At 39.2% G+C, this 19,828-nt stretch overlaps 1 protein-coding gene across 1 annotated transcript; it reads right to left on the reverse strand.

Moving 5' to 3' along the window:
- Positions 1–495: 495 nt before the first annotated feature.
- On the reverse strand, positions 496–19,740 carry rnf217 (ring finger protein 217). The gene is made up of 7 exons (XM_044106334.1): positions 17,608–19,740; positions 10,185–10,406; positions 9,266–9,430; positions 8,808–8,905; positions 8,616–8,719; positions 6,648–6,719; positions 496–5,178 (listed from the first exon to the last, which is right to left on the reverse strand). Exons 1-7 carry the CDS (start codon positions 18,610–18,612, stop codon positions 5,090–5,092), a joined length of 1,755 nt encoding a protein of 584 aa, XP_043962269.1. The 5' UTR covers positions 18,613–19,740; the 3' UTR covers positions 496–5,089.
- Positions 19,741–19,828: the final 88 nt, after the last annotated feature.

Consider the following 19,828-nt stretch of genomic DNA (forward strand, 5'->3'; position numbering starts at 1 on the left):
AAATTATTGAAATACAATAAACCATAAGAAATGGGATTCACTGTTTGTAATCAATATGTCTTTTACATTCTAAGAATAGCTTTGCTCCAATATATAAACCACAAATTTCAATATCTCAAAAGTTATTCTTCCTAAAAGCATTTTACTATAATCTTATTCACAGTCCTTTACCAAATTATCCTTAACAAAAACTACCTCTAAACTCAGTTAACTCCAGTAAAACTAAATTCCTTCACGTTCAAGGTTCACCAGAACCTAAATATTTTCAGCCAAATTCATAAACTAGTTCATGTTAACTCTTAATTTTTACAAACATAAACTATTTTTTATACATTGTTTTTGCATTTTCAGCCTAACTGTAATTGCAGTGCTCAGTAAAAATGTACAATTATGACCCCTACTGACGTAAAAATGCAATTACAACTGTGACCGGAGAGATATTAAAGTCTTGTAAATCAAGGCAAAAAAACACAAACCAAAAAACAAACCCACAGCCACATTTGGCATTTTGTTTATTGTCCTTCAGATTCTTTGATAAAAGACTGTTTGTGCCTTTGCTAAGTTAGCAACAGTAATATCAGCAGATAATCTTTGACAGTGGCAGCGTTTGGGAGGGTGGAGGAAGGGGGGGAGGGGGGCGTTTTTAACATGTCTTTGTAAAAAGATACCTGGAAAAAAAAAAGACATATACATACAAACACACCACTATTGTTCCAACAGATTTGCATGTCCAAGAGGTGAAATCCCATCCTGAGATTACTGATCAATCCACCTTCACCAGTTTAGCAGTCACAACATCTTCTAAGGCAGGGGTAGGGAACTCCAGGCCTCGAGAGCCGGTCTCCTGCAACTTTTAGATGTATCTCTACTTCAACACACCTGAGTCAAATAATGAGGTCATTAGCAGGACTCTGGAGAACCTGACTGCACTGAGGAGGTCATTCAGCTGTTGGATTCAGGTGTGTTGAAGCTGAGATACATCTAAAAGTTGCAGGAGACCGGCTCTTGAGGCCTGGAGTTCCCTACCCCTGTTCTAAGGTCTTACAGCTCCATATGCAGACATTTAATTAACTGAAAGCAGCACATTTTTCTGCAACACATCCTCCTTCACAGACCATCTAATGTTTGAGGCAGGGCTCAAAGTGCATGTTAGGAAAACATGAGCCAAAATAAAGTGACTCTTACATGTGCAAATTTACAGGCAGGTTTTGGATGTAGGCTACACCTTGGGTTGTGGTTTTGGGACGTCACACCTGAACTCATTGCTTTTGATTACTGAGCAGTAAGCTACACGATTCCAAATGTATCTCAAAGACGTTTCAGATAATTTTTTATCATGTTTTCATGTATGACTATAGTAATTTGTTGAGGATGAAGGCTTAATAAATACAAAATAAAAGGCCAGGGTGTGATACATTCTGCAACTCTCTAAAACACATCTTCAAAATCTGATCTCCAGCCATGACGACGGCACCGTTTGTGCCAGACATTGTAGTTTTACTGGGAAAATATAGACATGTACATCTCAGCAGCCCTGCTATGACATAACCTGATTCATTTGTATCAACTATGACAAAACAAAGGAAAAACTTTATCACAAAATGCAATATCACGTACAAAAATCTTATCCAAGGAAGTAGGTTTTGTTCCTCAAATTTCATGTCCATTTTACAGTAAACTTCCTGGTAACAAGCCAAGTTAGCACAATTATAATTTCAAAGATGGGGAAAGTCCAAATGTGGTCTGTTGCAAAAGTTTTCATACCTCTCAAAACTTTTTTTCTCATGCTACTCTATACCTTTCTGTATTTCATTTAAGATTTTACTAAGATGTCTTCATATGAATTCCCAGTAAAATACATCCTAAAAATTTGGCACGGGAATTTTTGTGAGGCGCTGTAAAGGACAACCTTCTGGTAGAATGGTACTGAAAAACCCCCCCCAAAACAAAACAAAACAAAAAATACAGTGTCATTGACTCTGCAGAAATAATAGAGAAAATTACAATAATGTTTATCTAATGGGAGACAGTTTTAGATGCACATGTTCATTACAAATGATACCTTTAAAAAGCCGCTGTTAAACATGACAGTGCAGAACTAGCGGAGCAGTATGATTATTATTAAGCTACATGGGAATGAGTGTTGTACAGTTTCCAATTTCTGTCTTGTGAACACATATGCCTGTTTTTATTATTCTACTTTTCAGTCATGGATTTCATCCCTCTCACCCCCAACAAAGAGTTCACAATCCAGCTGAGTCAGGCTGGGAGAGAGAGTCAGCGTTGGCAACACTAAAGCACAACTCTGATCTCCTTTTGAAGCCGCAGTGCACTTTGCTTCCTGGAATCCAATATGTTTAGCGCGGCAGCAGCTGGCAAGCCTACCAGGAAGCATTCAGAGTCCACGGTGCTGTTCAGCAATTTCTTTGGCACAGCTAATGTCCGGGTTGGGATCTGGGTCCAGTGAACACAAAACAAACTCCCTGAGAGAGGATTCAACCCAAACCTATCGGACTACTAAAAAGTTAACTACACAAAGGAACGTGCAGGTATATAATGTGAGTATACGTTGTGAACTCTATTGTAACAGTGTAACTTTATTTGACACTTCTTAACACCCCAGATGTTGAAAATGCATCATGTCCCTGGGATAAAGCTCAACTACAAGCTTTTTTTTTACTGACAAATGTTTGAAAAAGCACCAAGATAAATTCTGCCTTTTCTTCTTAAATTGATGTCATTAATCCTTGAGTGTAGATTCAGCGCTGCAACATTTACAGATTTATAGGTGCAATGACACAACTCACCCATCAATTTTCAGCTTTCTTTAGTGAATTCCACGTGAGAGAGCAAGGAAACAAAAGCAGATCGTGAAAAGGATAGGCATTAATGACTCTAAATTTGTTGTTCATTGAAACCCAAAGCTTAGGAGCATAAAGATGGTTAACCTTTCCTTTTTTTAAAATAAATAAATAAATAAAACTTCCTTAAAATTCAGAGAGAAGCCTGTGATAAGAGACCGTCAGCTGACCTTTAAACCTTTTGAAATCCATTCCCTGGCAGAGACTCACATTCTTCCTTCAAAGTTAAAAAAAATATCTCAGGTTCATAAAAAGAACCAGTCCTTCTGGATCACATCTCATACACTATGAAATCTGACTATCTCAGAAATAATAACTCTATACAAAACCCTGTTGAACTCATTGATAAAGCACTAACCAGGCTGCACAAGATAAATAGAAAGGACAGTAATTTTTTTTTTAAATCATTCTCTGCACTTTTTCATCTGCACTAAACTGACATTTTGACCTTTAAGTTTGTCTCCCCAGGAGGCACAACGACAACTACAACTACAACTACAACTACAGAACCATTGAACTTTTTCACATTTTCTCAAGCTATTTTATTTTGACTTTATGGAAGCTGAGTTTGAGTTAAGAAGACAGCAATGTATACAAAAATTTGAAAAAGGTGGCAGACATTTGCTTTTAGCCCAGTCAGTCTGATACCACTAAGTAAAATACAGCGTCAATTACTATTAATAAAGTAATTAATTTCAAAAGGAAAATGAATGTTGTGACTCATATCATCTATGTTTCTCCAGAGATTTATTGTAGATGATGATGGCTGTAGGCAGGAGGGATCTCTTGAAGCAGTCTGTACTACAGCAGATTTGAAGAAGCCTCTGACTGAAGACAATCTGTTGTATTACAGCCTGATAAAGTAGGTTTTAAATGCATGTCACACCTTTCGCAAGTTTTTTTGTTAAACTACAACCATCTATCATTTTCTTTTCCTTAATGTTTGGTAACATGAGAAAATGTGAAAAGGTTCAGACAGCATGAATGGAACGGCAGGAGAGCAACAGTACAAAACGTGCTAAACCCTAAAAGATAACAAAACAACACGGCGACCAGATCAATTGTATGTTGCACCACGTTCAGCATTTTGCTTCGGCACCGCCTTTTTTTTTTTTTTTTTTATAGTTGTTTTTGATGACACGGAAAGCAGGTGGAGCAGAGATGACGTCTGGTATCAGAGCCAAAAACAGGGTTGGAAAGGCAGACGGACCGGGTGGAAGGGGTTGCTGCTTCCAGCATTTCATTAGGACTCAACCTCAATTTCTAGAAACACAAACACACGACTGATTTTCAGACCTGATAGCGAGAAGTTATGATCCAAATTTATCTCGTGTATCACTAGACTTTTGTCACATCATCTTCCTGAGTGCGAGACTCAAATCGCAGTGAAAACTTTTCATTCCCGACTAGATTAGCGAAAGATGAAGAAGCGCATTGAGAATAATTTGTCCATGTCTCTGCTGCTCTCCAACGGCTCTGGTCAGATGTTTACATACAATCATCACTGTCCTGCATGTAATATTAATGATAGGCCTTTAAAAATGATTGTGAATTGTTCTTTTATCGGTACGGAGGTTTACAAGCCTCATCCTGAATTCTCCAAAGACACTTCTTACAATTAAGACCGGACAGCTCAGTCTCTGCCTCATCTGACTATAAAACCTGTTTCTGATATGAAAAAAAAAGGGCCATAACTAAGCCAATAGTTTTTTAGCTTGACAACCTGAGAACTGTACAAATGCGTTTTCAAAGCCCAGAATTAATGATGGCATTTATCCCCATGAAGAGTGTATGGAAAGTGTGTTTATCCAGCACTCCCAAAGCCTCCTTCAATCATAAAAACTTCAATTTTTGATTTGGATTGTGTTATTTGTCTGAGGCAAAATAATAACAATAATAAAAACAAACGTGGAGAGCGTGTGCTATAACCTGACCACAATTCTTTCTTTACTATGCAACAATGCTCTTGTTGCCTAATTCAGTCCAAATAGATTTGGGTTGCTCTTCTGCTTCGACATCCAGCCTTCATATTTCAACAGCGGTCTCATGCAATATAAATAAACTCCATGTGTTGGTGTGCAGTTGTCAAGGGCTCACTCCGCTCCAAGAAAGTACCACTCCAACAGCCCGTGTTTGTTTTGTGAAGTCTGATTCTTCTGAGTTTTCTCGGCTGGCGCATCCGTCCCTGAGGAGATGTGGGTGTCGGCCTTTTCTCGGAAAGGAGGGGGCTAGATCCAGCGCCCGGAGCCTCGGGTTTGCTGCTCCTGCTCCTTCTTCCTCTTTTTGCAAAAGTAATAGACGGGGAAAACAAACAAACCTACAGAGAACGGAAGAGAATTGACATTTTCCAATTAGTAGAGATATGGTGTGAAAAAGCATTTGCCTTCTAAAAGATTTCTTCTGTTTGTAATATCAAACTGCTGGAATACAAAAGTTAGTTTTCAAATGACGATTTACTTTATTATGGGAAGAAAAACTACCCAAACCAAAACTGCATAACCGAAGGAGGTTTGAGATTTGGTGTCACAAACTGATGGCTGGGCAATCTACTTCAGGATTTTGTGGTACAGCGCTCCACACCGTCACACTGCCACCACCATGTTTGACTTTCTGTTTGACTTTTGTCTTTTCAAATGCTGTCTTAGTTTAGTTTAGTTTTTGACAGGTTGCACTTTTGTCTCGTGAGTTTGCAGGAAATATTTTCTCAAGTCTTGGGGCTGATCCAGATGTTTCCAGCAAATTTAAGATGACCCTAAACCACAGCTGTTTTGGTCAGCTGTGGTTTTCTCCTTGGAAATCTTTCATGCATAGAAGCCATTTTTCGCTCTTTCTTACAGCTGAATCATGAACACTGACCTAAACTGAGGAAAGTGAGGTCGGGTGTTGTTCTGGGTTCTTTTGTGACCTCCTGGATGAGTTATAGATGCGCTCTGGGAGTAATTCTTGCAGGCTGGCCACTCGTGCGACGGTTTATTGACGTTCCACGTCTTCTCCATTTGTGGATAATGGACCTATTTCCAAGTTTCCAAACCTCAGAAATAGTTTTGTCGCCCTTTTCGGTCTGACTGGAATCTGCTCTTGAATTCTGGTGTTCCATGATATGTCGCTTTTTGAGATTTTCATGTTGTCAGACAGGTTCTTTTAAGTGACCTCACAACACCGGGTTGGTTTGGATGGCTTAGCATAGTTAAAAGTTGTTTATAATAAATCAAATCATAATTTTTAGGTCTGCTTAGGGATTAATTTTCTCTGTGATATAATTGGGGCAAATACTTTCCCAGCCGCACCATATATAGGAATATAAAGATACACGTTTTTTAACAACATGCACATGCAATTATAAGGATTTAATTTGATTATTCCAAACTCATGCTTATCCCGCAGATGAAAAATCAATTGATCTGAGAAGTAGAAAGACAGCAGCGCCAAGCTGATTGGATTAAAGCAAATATAAATCTTCCATCAAAGCACATTAGTGTTCAGAAGATCATCTGTCAGATTTACCAACAGAGTAAAAAGATTAACACTAATTACAGCTCAGCTGAAGCATCGATAGCTCCCAGTGCGCCCCGACGAATGAGTCGGTGTCACCGCTGACGACGATGATGTAAAGGCAACCCATCATCAAAGGCTAGTTGCAGTTTGAATCTACAACTTCAGCCTCCTCTGTGCAGAGCAGCTGCTTCGCTACACTAAGAAAGCGTTATGCTTCTCTTATTCACATGAGGCATTTAGCGAGGGAGTGTTTGGCCGGTGCACGTGTGTTCATGTGTGCAGCTGTGTTACCTATCACCAGAGCGAGAGCTCCCACTACTATCATCAGCACGAAGACCAGCGGAGCTAACAGCGATTTAGCAGCTGCAGAGAGAGAAGAAGGAGAAAGGAGAAAAGGTTACTCCAACAACCAACAATCGGCTCTGCCTTCTCATTAAATCCAAAATCAGAGCTGCAATGTGCAAAAGACTCCTGCTATGGGGTAAAACTGGCGCCCACCCGCTGAGATAACTGTGCATTTTTTTATGGCGAGTTCAAGAAAATCGTGTCAGGATTCCAGCTTCTCCGAGTCTCACTGCTTCAAAGATCTGATAACTGTTAATTATCATAACTAAGACAGAATCACGCAAGATCTTCTCTGGTTCAGGACAGAACGCTATGTGGGTGGTGCAGTGAGGAACACAAGTTATATCTGAGAACCTTAAAGCGAAATGTCACATTGTTTTCATTAAAAACCGCCAAGACAAGCCACAAAGAGCAAATAAAACGATTCAAGGTTTAAATCAATATTGGCAAAGTTCTGATCTGATATATTTGACATACACTTGCATACTTATAACTATTGCGCTAAATCCAATAGATTAAGAGAAAATTCTGTTAAGTATGAAAAAATGTCTGGGCGAACATACCATTAAAGTATGGTAAATGTACTCTACTATATGCTGCTAAAACTTCGGGCTTTATTTAAAGAATATTGTTACAGAGAGATTATACCCTATCTACTATGTTGCAAGATTGTCAGACATAAGTTTGTGTATTTTAAAGAATATACAACACAAGTTTCTATGTTTTCTGTAAATTATGGGCAGTAAGAACAACCAGATTGCACGACTGGTGATTAGAATCGGCCTTGATGAGCTTGAGCAAAGACATGCTAATTGCTAAATTATCTGCTTGCTTTCAGCACAGGATCATAAGACGTCCAGCTCAGTGGCTGTTGGCAGTGGCTGGAGAAATGTTTAACTTTAATGTCAGTGTGACTTTGCATGAGGTAGCAGGTTATGTACAACTCAAATCAAATATTTAGCACATGCACTACACTTTACATGACAACTTTCTATTAATCTAAGAAATAAAACAATTATGGGACTGTTACTTTTAGAAGTTTTTCTCCACTGCACGTTTAACCTTTTCAACCGATGCCCTACAGAGGTCAATTACGCAAAATCAGCAACAAAGTCAACGCTAGCAGTACTCAACTATAGAACTGAAACAATGAGCAAAACATCAGTTCCAAATAATCACTTCCTAAAGTGCAAACACACAGACATGTGTGCAATAACAATTTGACCCTGTTGAGGGTGATAAACTGTGCTGTAGAAGATGTTGCATCCCTGTCACATGGTGATTATCAATATAGTGAATTAATGTTTAGCATTAGCTTCTGCTAAAAATCAAGTTGGTATGGCACTTCAGAGTAAGCCGAGCTAATGTTTATAAATCATCTTTCACACTACGGTTAGCGTAGCTAACTTTTTAGTTAGCAGTACAGTGTATGGTAGTTATTAAAATGTAACATTTGTCAAGGCCAAAATAAATATAATTCAATTGAACAGAGCTTCCTAACCTGACTCAGTTACTCTAATTCCGTCACAAGGAAAGAGACAAAATTCCTGCAAACTGCTGTAAGAAGCTTCTGGAGCCATAACTAAAAAGTATCACTTAATATACAGTTTAAAAAGGCAATTCTATAAAATACCAGAAAGATTAAATGTAAAAAAAAAACCTTAAAAATGAAAAATAAAGTGCTACGTGTCCCTTTGTTTTGTGTATGTAAATATAGGAGTTTGAACTCTATGAGCATTTTTTTTTTTTTTTTTTTTTTTTTTTTTTATGATTATAACCCACTCCTGATTTGACTGGGTAAAGAGGAGTGGATTTATTATGGTGCATGACCTGAGAAAAATTGCAATAAACTATTTGTGTAGTTGTAGTTGACAAGAGCAACGAAGAGTTTAAAATAGCAGAATAAATACTCACCAAAGACAGAGCCTCTAAGTAGCCGCCTGACGTGGGGCCTATCAGGGAAGAATCGGTACTTGCAGCCAAACACACTGAGGTTGGAATTGTGATCCCCGAAGAATCTGTCGCAAGATCGCGAAAGATGGACTCAGAAAGGGGATAACGGATAAAGGGAGCAGCTAGAGTGAAAAGCAGCAGAGAGAATGGAACCTGAGGCTTCGGTAACGCTCTCCACAGCGGTAACAGAAGTTAGTGCCACACTGGGAACAGGCCATGTGATCGCAGCCCTCTGTTCGCTGGATGTGGATCTAAAGAGAAGAGACGAATGAAGAAAAACAAAAAAAAAAGCTTAGTTAACCAAATTTGAATCAAGAGACAAGATGCTGTACAGATAATACCATAACTCTAATGCAGCAGAATACAATTTTCGACGTAGGAGACCCACGTGTGCATCATTACTCATCTGTTCCACATGTGCTCCCTCCCACCAGCAGTTCATCCATCATCCCTTCCCAGTTTTCATGCTTCCAAACCTTTAATGATCCGGTTTTCTATATCACTCCCATGTTTCATCAATCAACTTCCCAACTGATGCGGCAGCTGGATCCAGCCTACAATGCAAAATCAGCACGAGATCTACAACCCAAAACACTGCTCTGAGCTACTACCTTGCACCGTGGACACTTCTGGGCATTCCTCTGCCCATGCTCGATGACACTCGCCCAGGTTCGTAGCAGCTTGTCCCCTTGAATGTAGTCGCGACACTTGATTCCATCATGCCAGGGCGCGTGGCATTTAAAACACCACACAAACTGGCAGCTGATGCACTGAATCTACAGCAGGAAAACAGGACGATGAAACAATTTTAAAGAGACCAATGGTTGTAATGAAAGGAATTACGAGAACAGAAGGGAATTCATTGAAAACAACCAAGCACATTATAATTATACCTAGAAGTGGTTACTTATAGTTTCTTTCATTCTTCAACATCCCAGTGCTCATTTTTAGTGTTGATATATTGATAATTCAACGGCAGAGCAAAGTCCCAGACACAAGCAGATCCAACAAACTTTCTTGCAGGGTATTTGGTCTTGAAGTCATCACATGGGAGTTGCTGCTCATCTGATTCAAGGGAGCTAATCAGGATAGTCAAGTCCCACTGGGTGGAGATCACATTGCAGATCTGAAACTCCCTAACTATGCATCACCTCGTCCATAGAATGTTTTAACATCCTCAAGAAAGAGATTTCTGGGTTTTGCTACCTTGCTTACTAAGATATTAGATTGAAACCATATATTAGATATGCTGATATTCTGTTTGTTGTTTACATGCAGCACACAAGTGACAACAAGTGGCCACCGGAGGCAGGTGGAAATGCAAGCTAACCGGCAATTAGACCGGAAAAACAGACCTGTCAATGTACGTTAATGCCTGATGTGGACAGAAACACAATCAAATCCACTGGAGTCATTTCCTGCTGACCGTTAGAAATGACAAAAGCCTGCCGCACAGGTCCCTGAACGCAGCCATACCTTCTTGCTTGTTTTTTCTCTCTTTAACAGTCAAAGGCAAGCGTGCAGTCTTACCTTGTATTTGTGGTCGTTGCGGTTTGTACTGCTTTCCTTCAGAGAGGTGAAGTGGCTGCACTGGGGACAGGGCTTTGTGCTTGAGTCCAGATGACTTAGCTGCAAAAAGTAGCGGTACTTTAACACCCCTTCCCTGCTCAAGTGGGAAATTATTAATCCCTCCTCCAGGGTGCCGGTACACTCCATGATTGGACAGCTGATGACAACATTGCCCTCTTTCACCTGAAATAAATAAAATAATGATCAAAAAAAATTGAGCTGCAAATTTCAATGAGAAGCAACGAGTCTATGTTCTTTTCTGCAGCATCAGCTGTTCATCGGTGTATGAATGTGAGGGTTTGGCCACTGTGGGGTTGTCTGACTAGGAAGCTTCTACATGCTGAATGAATTCACAAAACCTAGTGAATAATTTACCCCAGAAAAGAAAGAGTGCAAAGTAGATAAGTGGCATGGTGAATGAAACAGCGTGGAAGATAAAAGTACACAAATGTGAGGTTTGATGTTTTAGTGTGCTTTACTACAAAATCTGTTGGAATATTTCTAATAATTTAATGCACTAGAGTTGATAAATATTATAGTCAGACAGGCACATGTATAAAAAACTAATCATACCACTTGAACTTTTTCACTTTTGTTTGTCATTTTTCACAAGATTATCAGCACCAAGTGGAGTTCGATGCATAATATTTCCATACATGTGTACTTATGTATTATGAGACCCCTAAAAAAATCTAAATCTAAAACTGAATATGAAAAATCATTTACGGAGATTGCCTAATTATTAATCCGACTGTGTGTAATTGTTCTGTGAAGGCCTCAGAGGTTTCTTAGTTGCTTCCACACCTGATAGTCCGATAGCTGCAGTTCGTTTGGTGACCAAAATCGCAACATTTGTTACATTTTCTGCTGGTGCGGTTCGCTTTCACATTGCACTGTCAAATCAACCAAAAACCTGTTCACCTCCCTCACCTGCGGTGGCACTGCATCAAGAACTACTGGAGAAAACAACACAAGAATCTCAGAAGAAGAAAAGAGCACAATTTCCTTCTTCATAAAATCTAAGCAAAAATAGAGAAGTGTCAGATGTCAATGGTTGTAGGATTTCTGTTTAGACATTGGTAGAAGACCACAAACCATTTCTCTTCTTAGAGCTAGACTCATGTTGGCTTTGGTTGTTTTTACTCAGAATGCCCTCTGCTATAGTCCACTTCCTGTTTTTGGAGTGGTCTTCACCCGTTTGGCATTCAAAACGTGCATTCGAACAGCGACAGAGTTCACTTTAATCGAACTGAGACCTAGTTTTGTAGTCAGACCACAGTTTGGGTTTTTTTTGGACCAAATTAGAGTTTGATTGCGCATTAACACATCCCCAAACAAAATAGATTTTCTAGGCAATCAACCTAGAGTTTGATTAAAGCAAACTAAATAGGACTGAAGTGAATGCACCTTTACAGAACTCTGGCGGACAAACGGCATCATTAAAATAAAAACAACACACCGGATCAATATCTCAAACTAAAATCTTGAAGACTATCCAGAAATCCCATCTTCCAAAAATTGAAAAAGCGTGGTACCACTGCAAATCAACTTACCAAACTTGATATTAGCAAGGCACAGTAACCTTACCCTCTGACCCAACAGTGAAGATCAAAAGTAGAATCAGGTCTTTATCAGTCCTTTTTCACTTACTGCCCCGCTGCCTTTTAACCAGCTTAGAGGATCCAGTCATTCCTATGTCCATCCGTTCTTTTGCGAATGATATTCTTGTTTATCAGCCTGCCTGGCTTCTTACACTTGTCCATCAAGCCCCCTGGAGATTGTGGTTCTCAGAAAATATCTGCAGCCTTTCATGGAGCCATGCTAAATGTTTGCTTTGGAACCTGTGCATAAGTACACACACACACACACGCACACACACGCCCACACACCCACACACACACACACACACACACACACGCACACATGCAAGCTCATCCAGATAATAAGCACCATTTACTGACTATGAACGTCTATCCTTGCAAGCCTGAAAGCCGTGTCGTTTGTTTTCAAATACAACAGGGCACTGCCTGGTGGGACTGGCTCGACAGGTTTCTTCTCACAAACACGCGTCACATTATTGTGTGGACAGTGTGATATGAGGCCGAATGTGTTCAGCCTTAGATAACGGGTGCCAAATATTTTGCATCAACGGCATGAATCAAACTAGGTCAACATAATATGCTGCAACCAGAAATATCGATAAGATCCGGCTGACTCCTGAAATAGAGTCTGATTCCTGGAAAGGCATTTTTATTGTGCGACTTCCAACACGGCTCTGCATCATCCAACGTTAAATAAAATTGACATTTAACCTACAGTGACCCCTCTCGTAGCCTCTCATTTCACACAAGAATGGAGATGAGTTATTTTTAGCTAAATCCAACCCCAACCTTACACAACATATTTCCCATTAGGATTATTTATTGAACAAAAACAGAGCTCAAAACAAAAAGCTGCGAGTGGAAATCGATTTCCACTCGCAGCTAGGAGGAATTCCACCGAATTCCTCCTAGAATTCAGCAGGTCTTACGTTAACCTTTAGCAGTGATAGTTTCAATCTGCTGCTTTCTGCATGACTCCATCAGCTCACCCCCATTAAGGAGGAATTTTGTCCCAAACTAATTTGGTTTATCAAGTTTTGCAGGTATCTGTTTATGACTAGTTCTGTTTAGTTCCGACACAGCATTTCTGTAACAGTAAGGTCTTGACTTTGACTGGGCCATTGCAACATTTCTTTTGGGAGGTTTGTTTAAGATATTACACAGTCGAACTCATAGTTGCTAAAAACAGGTAAAAACTTGATATTATGCGCAAAGCTTGGTTCTAAATGTGAATGTAGTTAATGTAGTTATGGATTTTGTAGCTAAGTGCCTGCAGCAGGAAAAATTTTCTTTGGGTAAGAAAAAGCTAGTTTTATTTCATCTTAAACAGGAATGTATCCTCCAGTCTTTGTTATTGTATTGTGATGAACTGTAACATTTAATGTGTCTTAGAGTCTGAAATTAAGCTCGTGACTTTTTCACTTTATCTGCGCTTTGGTGTGGATTTAATGTGATGTCTGCTTTTAAAAGTCTGATAGCCATATTAAGTGATTGCCTGTAGTTAATAATCTGTCTAACTCCAGAATAATAAACTACAAATTCATTGGGAATGATGCAACTTACAGATTTTAATGGTTAGTCAGAATTGCTTCTCTTACGTTAATTCAGATGTCTTTCCATTTTGAAACTGCGTTACCATACAGCGTATGCTCCAAAGAAGCAACCTGCTAAAGCTTCTGCATTTGATTAATTGCTGATGGCAAATTCCTCTGATCCATTGGGTCTGGTTGTGACAGTAGGTAAAATTATTTCCACATAGTTGTTTTTTTTTTTTTTTTTTTTCCCATTTGGCTTCATCTTTGATTGATAACCACTGATAATGAGGAATCTGTTGTGTGGTACGATATTACTGAACATATATCCTCTAAAAATATTCCACAGTTATGAAGAGGCTAAAAAATAGCAAGTATTTTGCAACATTAATCACTGTTGAAACATGGTTTTGGAGCTAAGCAAGCACGACCCCTTCTCCACCAACCCTCTCTGACATAATGCTTACTCTATATGCTCGACACCAGGCCTGTGTGCTAAAATCAGCCTGAGGTCCATTCACCAGAATAAGAACCTCCAGGCAAGTTTTTTCATGACCATTTTCATGTTTGGCTTGCTTATCAGATGTTGCACCTATGGCTGCGACTGTACTATTATTCACGACCTGTTATCAAAGTAGCACAACAGCAGACAAAACCTACTTCAAATGACTGATTAAACAATTTTGCATAAACAAATTAAAGCAGATTAGAGCAACGGTTGCAACTTCCATGCGGCCTGAGTGATCTGGGAAGCTGCATAAATGTTCATTGAACCAGGGAAAGTGTTTAGAAGATACCATCTTATGACAGAGGGGAGGCTTAAAGAATAAAAGAATCCATCCAGAGAGGTGTAAAAAAAAGAGCAGATTTTTATTATACTGTAAAATACTTATTAAAGGAAGTGAATTTTCACTTATCGGTTATTAATATGCTTGATTTAGCACACTAAATTACTGGAAAAATGATTCTGCTGGTGTGCCAACAAAAATATTCCAGGCATCAATAAAGAAGACTTGTCTTTAGGAAGTAATCTAGAAGAGGATGGGTCCTCATCTGTCGCTTTGTTAAAGTGTTAACAGCATCAGATGATTTACTTCAGAATAAAAGCAAACCATTTGGAACCAGGATCTGAATATCCTCCACAGTTTCCAAAGTCGGCTGTTATACAAACTGTTTGAGCTTCTTCTGGTGTCTTGACCTAGATTCACAAAATATGTATTTGTCACAAGACAGAGACCTTCAGGTGATGACTTCTAACTTCCTAGTTAACATTTCATAACACAGTACTCCATTTGTTAGTTAATACTGAACAGCTTAGGTCGACCTCTTAATCTAGATATTCTATGAAGTATTTTAAACATGTGGGGTCAGCTTCTGGTGAATTTCCCAAAACTGGAGGCCGGACTCAAATGCCTCTGGGATGCTAAATATGGCGTATGAAAGCGTGACAAAGAAGAACGTGCTCTAAGACTCATCAACCAGCTGCTGGATATTTCTCAGCAGTGACTGTATCTAAGATAGACGGCAGGAGCAGATGCTCAACCGCCATCAGAACCCATCACAACACTAATATAGATATGAACAATATGGCTCAACCAGTGCATCGCTGTTAATAAGACTTTAATTGATAAGGGATACCTTATTATTTTTAAACAAATTGGGGAAGCATTATTCTACTCTCATCAGAACACAATTTAAGATCTACGTAGCAAAACCAATCTTCTTCAATGCTTTATTGGCATAGATATAATCTTAAAGTGAGGCTAGATTCAAAAGTAGATCAAACATAGTTCCTATTCAACATCCCAGGTTCAACATGTTCAGGTTTTCCTTAAAAGATCCACCGTAACTAACCCTAACATTGAAAACTGTGTTTTCAGATGTATCGCCAAGCTAGCCGTCTATGCTGCAGGACAACACAGGGATGTGTCCTTGGAAAACAGGAGCACCTGGCAAAGAAAGGACCAATCACAAAGGAGAAGCATGGAGGAAGTAATCAACATGAAATGCTAACAAATACACATAATAAAAAACATACTAAAATTGCAGTCAAATGAGCCAAGCATGAATGTGTCTAATGTCTTGTATTTGGATGTTTTTTTTTTTTTGTTTACTTTACACACTGCAGGTGCCACTGTGATATTTGTGCAACAAATGTTTAAAGGTAAAAATGACTCATTCGAGTTGGTGGGGATATGATAAATGTCTAAGTTCAGTTTCTGCAGTGTCACATAAATGGTGTTATAGATGATTTGTGATTTTAACACAAATGAACAAAGACCACCACTTGAAGAGTACGACACGTTCTACTTTTAAATGTAGATAAATATAGATATGTTCAGAAATAGGCATTTTAATAGTATAAAGTCCTTGATTCTACTTCTTGATCTTCAGCTTGATCAGCTTGAACAGAGACCAGTTCAGAGGAACTGGTCTCTGTTTTAACTACATAGTTATGAGCTCTGCTTGTAGAGAGAGCACAGCTCATAATAACTCTCTAAGAACATAAAGGGAAATTTTGTTTTTGCATTATCATCTCTTTCACCTTTCGCTGCTCTCTGCGTATTGATTGGTTGAGAGATGTGCTTAATGCTCTTGACCTCTAATCTGGAAACCTAGCCTGCCCCAGAGCAGATTAGGTTTCCTGCATAAATTACCACGGTGTCTGTAGGAAGTGAAGTATCCAAAGTCTAGAATAGAACCTGAAGTTGCATTGATAAGTCAGGCCCTTACAATCCCTTTGGCTGAATTATTCTACAACGATTATGGACTCTAGAAACACTGTCTGAAAATACTGTCAAAAATAAAATGAATGCATTCACACTATTCTTAAAAAATAAGAGAAAATAATGTATGTCTTTAAAGTTGATAAAAAAAAATATCATGAGCTTATCATGTTCTCATGTACTCAATATTATGTAATTGTACTGACACATAAATACTTGTAGACAGGCGCAGTTTCAAAAATGCTAATATCATTAAATTATTGTTGCGATAATAAAAACCAGAGGCAAACTCAGACGTCACGTACATTAATTTTTCCACAAATGGATGCATTTAAAGAGTTTAAATTTTGATGTTTTTGTTTTACAGCTTTGGAAAATCCCAAATACCTTTTTTCTCAGAAAATTCCAACATTACATAAGACCACTTGTTTAAATGGGTATTTTAAAAACAAAAATAGCAGCCTTCTAAAAATAAAAAATAAAAAGTAAAATACAAGCATTTTACATTAAAAATGTAAAATGCTTGTATTTTACACAAGTAATGTGTGCAAACACATTATAAAAAAAAAATACTCTTTGTGCAGGACCTGTTGTATCAGCACAGCATGGAGATGATAAGCCTGTGGTGCAACTAAGATGCAACAAAATGTCAGATTCTGTGACTCTCCACTGTTCCTCCTGACTCCATGACCTTCCTTTCCAAATGGAATGCAAAATTTGCTTAATTCTGAAAAAAAAAGTTTGGGCCACTAAGTAACAGTCCAGTACTTTATCTCCACACCCAAGGCAAAACATTTGACTGTAAAAGTTGTTCAGTAGTGTCTTTACCTCAAGGCGGTAGTAGCACATATCCAGAATACATCTATGTGTAGTGGCTCTTGAAAAAAAAACACTGACTCCAGCTGCAGTTCACAACTTTGTGACTCTCCCAAAAAATAATGAATGGCTTTGCTTCACAATATGTGTACACATTTTCAACCACACTTTTTCCTTCCACTCTACTTTCTATTAATATGCTAGGATAAAGTACTCTGTGAAAAGGCATCTTTTTCCGCTTTCCTTCCTTGTGGAGTGTGTCAGTGACTATCTGCTACACAAAAGTCCTTCTCATGATTGAATTATTGTGTATTTCTGTAGTAAATATTCTATTTCAGTGGCCTTGTGTAATATTCTATGTTATTTAAGAAAATGAATGTTTTGTTTTCATTTGTGACCAATACATTGAAAAAAAAAAAAAACCTTACGGAAAGTGTTTTATTCTATGTAGAAATAGTTGATACTGTGATTATATGAGTGTTTTTTATTTTACGGTTGGAGACCCGAAGGAAAATTTCCACCTTGGTGGACAATAAAGTTGTATTTGTTAATAAGTCATCCTGAGAACAACAAATTACTTGTACTCTTTGACTTGACCGTGAGAAATGAGTTACGTTTCTGATTATATTTTAATTTACTGAGCTGGACTTGTATGACGGGGTACAGAATAATGGGCTCAAGAAAGAAACGCCACTACTAGAACACCAACCAGGGAGCTGACGTAGATTTTCAGACACTCCTCACACAAGGCCTTCCCGCAGCAGGGCAGGGATGCGATGGGTTTCTCCTCCAGGCACACCCGGCAATCCTCTATCTGACTCTCCGCACCGGCCTGCACCCCATCCAGGCGGTGGGATATGTTCCCGAACGGGTCCACCAGGTCATCCAGCGTGTACAGCACCGGTTCCGTGCCCTGGTCCCCCACCTTTACAGTTTCCAAATCTGTTTCTGTTTCGTCAGATGTGACAGCGTCATCGTAGCGGTCCGTGATTTCAGCATCTGTCCGATGAGTGTCGTTGGCAACGCAGTATACCGTACAGTAGACGTGCTCTTTGGCACTAAACGACTCATTTAAAGACACAGTATTGTTGTCGTCTTCAGTTTTAGGGTGGCACTTATCTCTGACCTTTAAATATTTAACTCCTGTAACATCTGAAGTCGTCAACTCGTTTGAAGGCAGCTCGTTTTTATCACCGGCTCCTCCCGTCTCTACGTCCGACTTTGGACACTCAACACATTCTGCTCCATCTACGTCCTTACAGTCGTTATTACCACTTTCTCCGCCGGCTCCATGTTCCACTCCGCTCTGCATCCGACTTTTTGCACTAAAACAGCGAGAGGGCGACTTGGTATCACCGAAATTCCTCCTCAGAACCTCCACAGCGCTCGCCCTCCTTCTCCTCCCTGCTGCTCCGACTCCTCCGCTGTTGCAGTTGTTGTTGTTGTTGCCCTCCGCATCCCTCTCTCCCTCGCCTCTCCTCTTCCACGTCCTCCCGTCGCCTCCGTCGAGGGACAAGCGGGAGTTTGAACGGATGACAGATCGGTTCAGGCCCCCTACTGGCATCTCAACTTCACCGTCCGTGATGGAAGTTCCTGTCGGCTGGTTGCGGGACAATTTCCCCCTTCCCTCTTCGAAATTGCTTATAAAGCTCGGCATCTCGCAGGCGTCAGCTATCGGTTCGTCATCTTCCATCCCCGATTTAGCTCTCCCCATTTAGCGAGCAGGTCTGCCCCACGAGGACCTCTGTCTGTCGGCCTTCCTCCGCTCCTCCAACTCCTACTACCAAAACAAAACAAAGCGAGCAGCTTGCGGCTTCCCGATTTTTGTCGTAAGCACCGAGGAGAGCGTTGATAGGCCGATGGGAAACCTAGTGGCGAAAGGAGTTGCTGCAGCCAAGAGTCGACTGTAAAGCTGAATCAGATCAGGAAAAAAAAGTTTTGGTAAAAGCGTTCCACAGTAACTACGAGATACAGTGTTACCTGGAAAAGTACAAAACCTGACCTAAGTATTTTAAAACTCTGTTCTTAATCATTTTTTGCCTCATATAATCTCTTCTGCCCTTGTTTGTTTGTTTGTTTGTTTCATTTCTCCTCTCTCATTTCTTCTTTCTTTCCTTCCTACCCTCCTTCGTTGTTTCTTTACTTCCAGGACACATTTCATTTAGTAGGAGTGGGGGCAAAAATGTCAGCATTGGATTGAAAAAGTTATAGGCCCTTGTCTTATGCTAAATGTAGATAAAAGTTTTAAAACAGTAAATAAAAAAGTCTACTTCACCGTTGGTTAATTATTACTGTGTAATTTATTTTATTTAGCCTGATTTCTTTGTAAGATTTCAAAAATTTATTGTATTTGTCTGAAGTGAAGTGTTTATTTCTGTTTAATCCTATTCTTATACTGTTTGTATTTTAGTTTTATTAAGATTAAGTTATTAGAGTTCTCTGGACTGGTACTTGTCTTGCTTGCCACATACTGGAAAATCTAAAAACATTTTTTTGAGAGTCACACATTGAGAGAAAAACATTTTACAGAAAATCAATTCCTGTCAGGTACAATATTCCCCCAAATTGACTGGGAGGAAGGGTGTAAAATGTGGTGTGTGTTATAAGGACAAAGAAAATTACTTTTTGCACTGGTGTTATCTCTCTTTTTTTCATTTTTCTAAACTTGATGATTGCCTGACCACCTTGTGAGGTTTTCAGATATGGCATGCGCTGTATGTGATATCTATGTCTTCATGAGCACAGACAAAGTATTTGCATAGCACGTCATGACGATAAGTGATGTTATTACTTTGCATGCATAACTGTAGTGTGTCCTCATTTTCAGTGATGTTTCTCTATTCAAAATGCCACAGGGTTTCTTCAGCTCTTTACTTTTCCAAAGTTCAATTATTATTTTTTTAATAAATTATTAACCATTTAAAAAGACT

The sequence above is a fragment of the Gambusia affinis genome, linkage group LG22 (genome assembly GCF_019740435.1).
Source record: "Gambusia affinis linkage group LG22, SWU_Gaff_1.0, whole genome shotgun sequence".
Lineage (NCBI taxonomy): Eukaryota > Metazoa > Chordata > Actinopteri > Cyprinodontiformes > Poeciliidae > Gambusia > Gambusia affinis.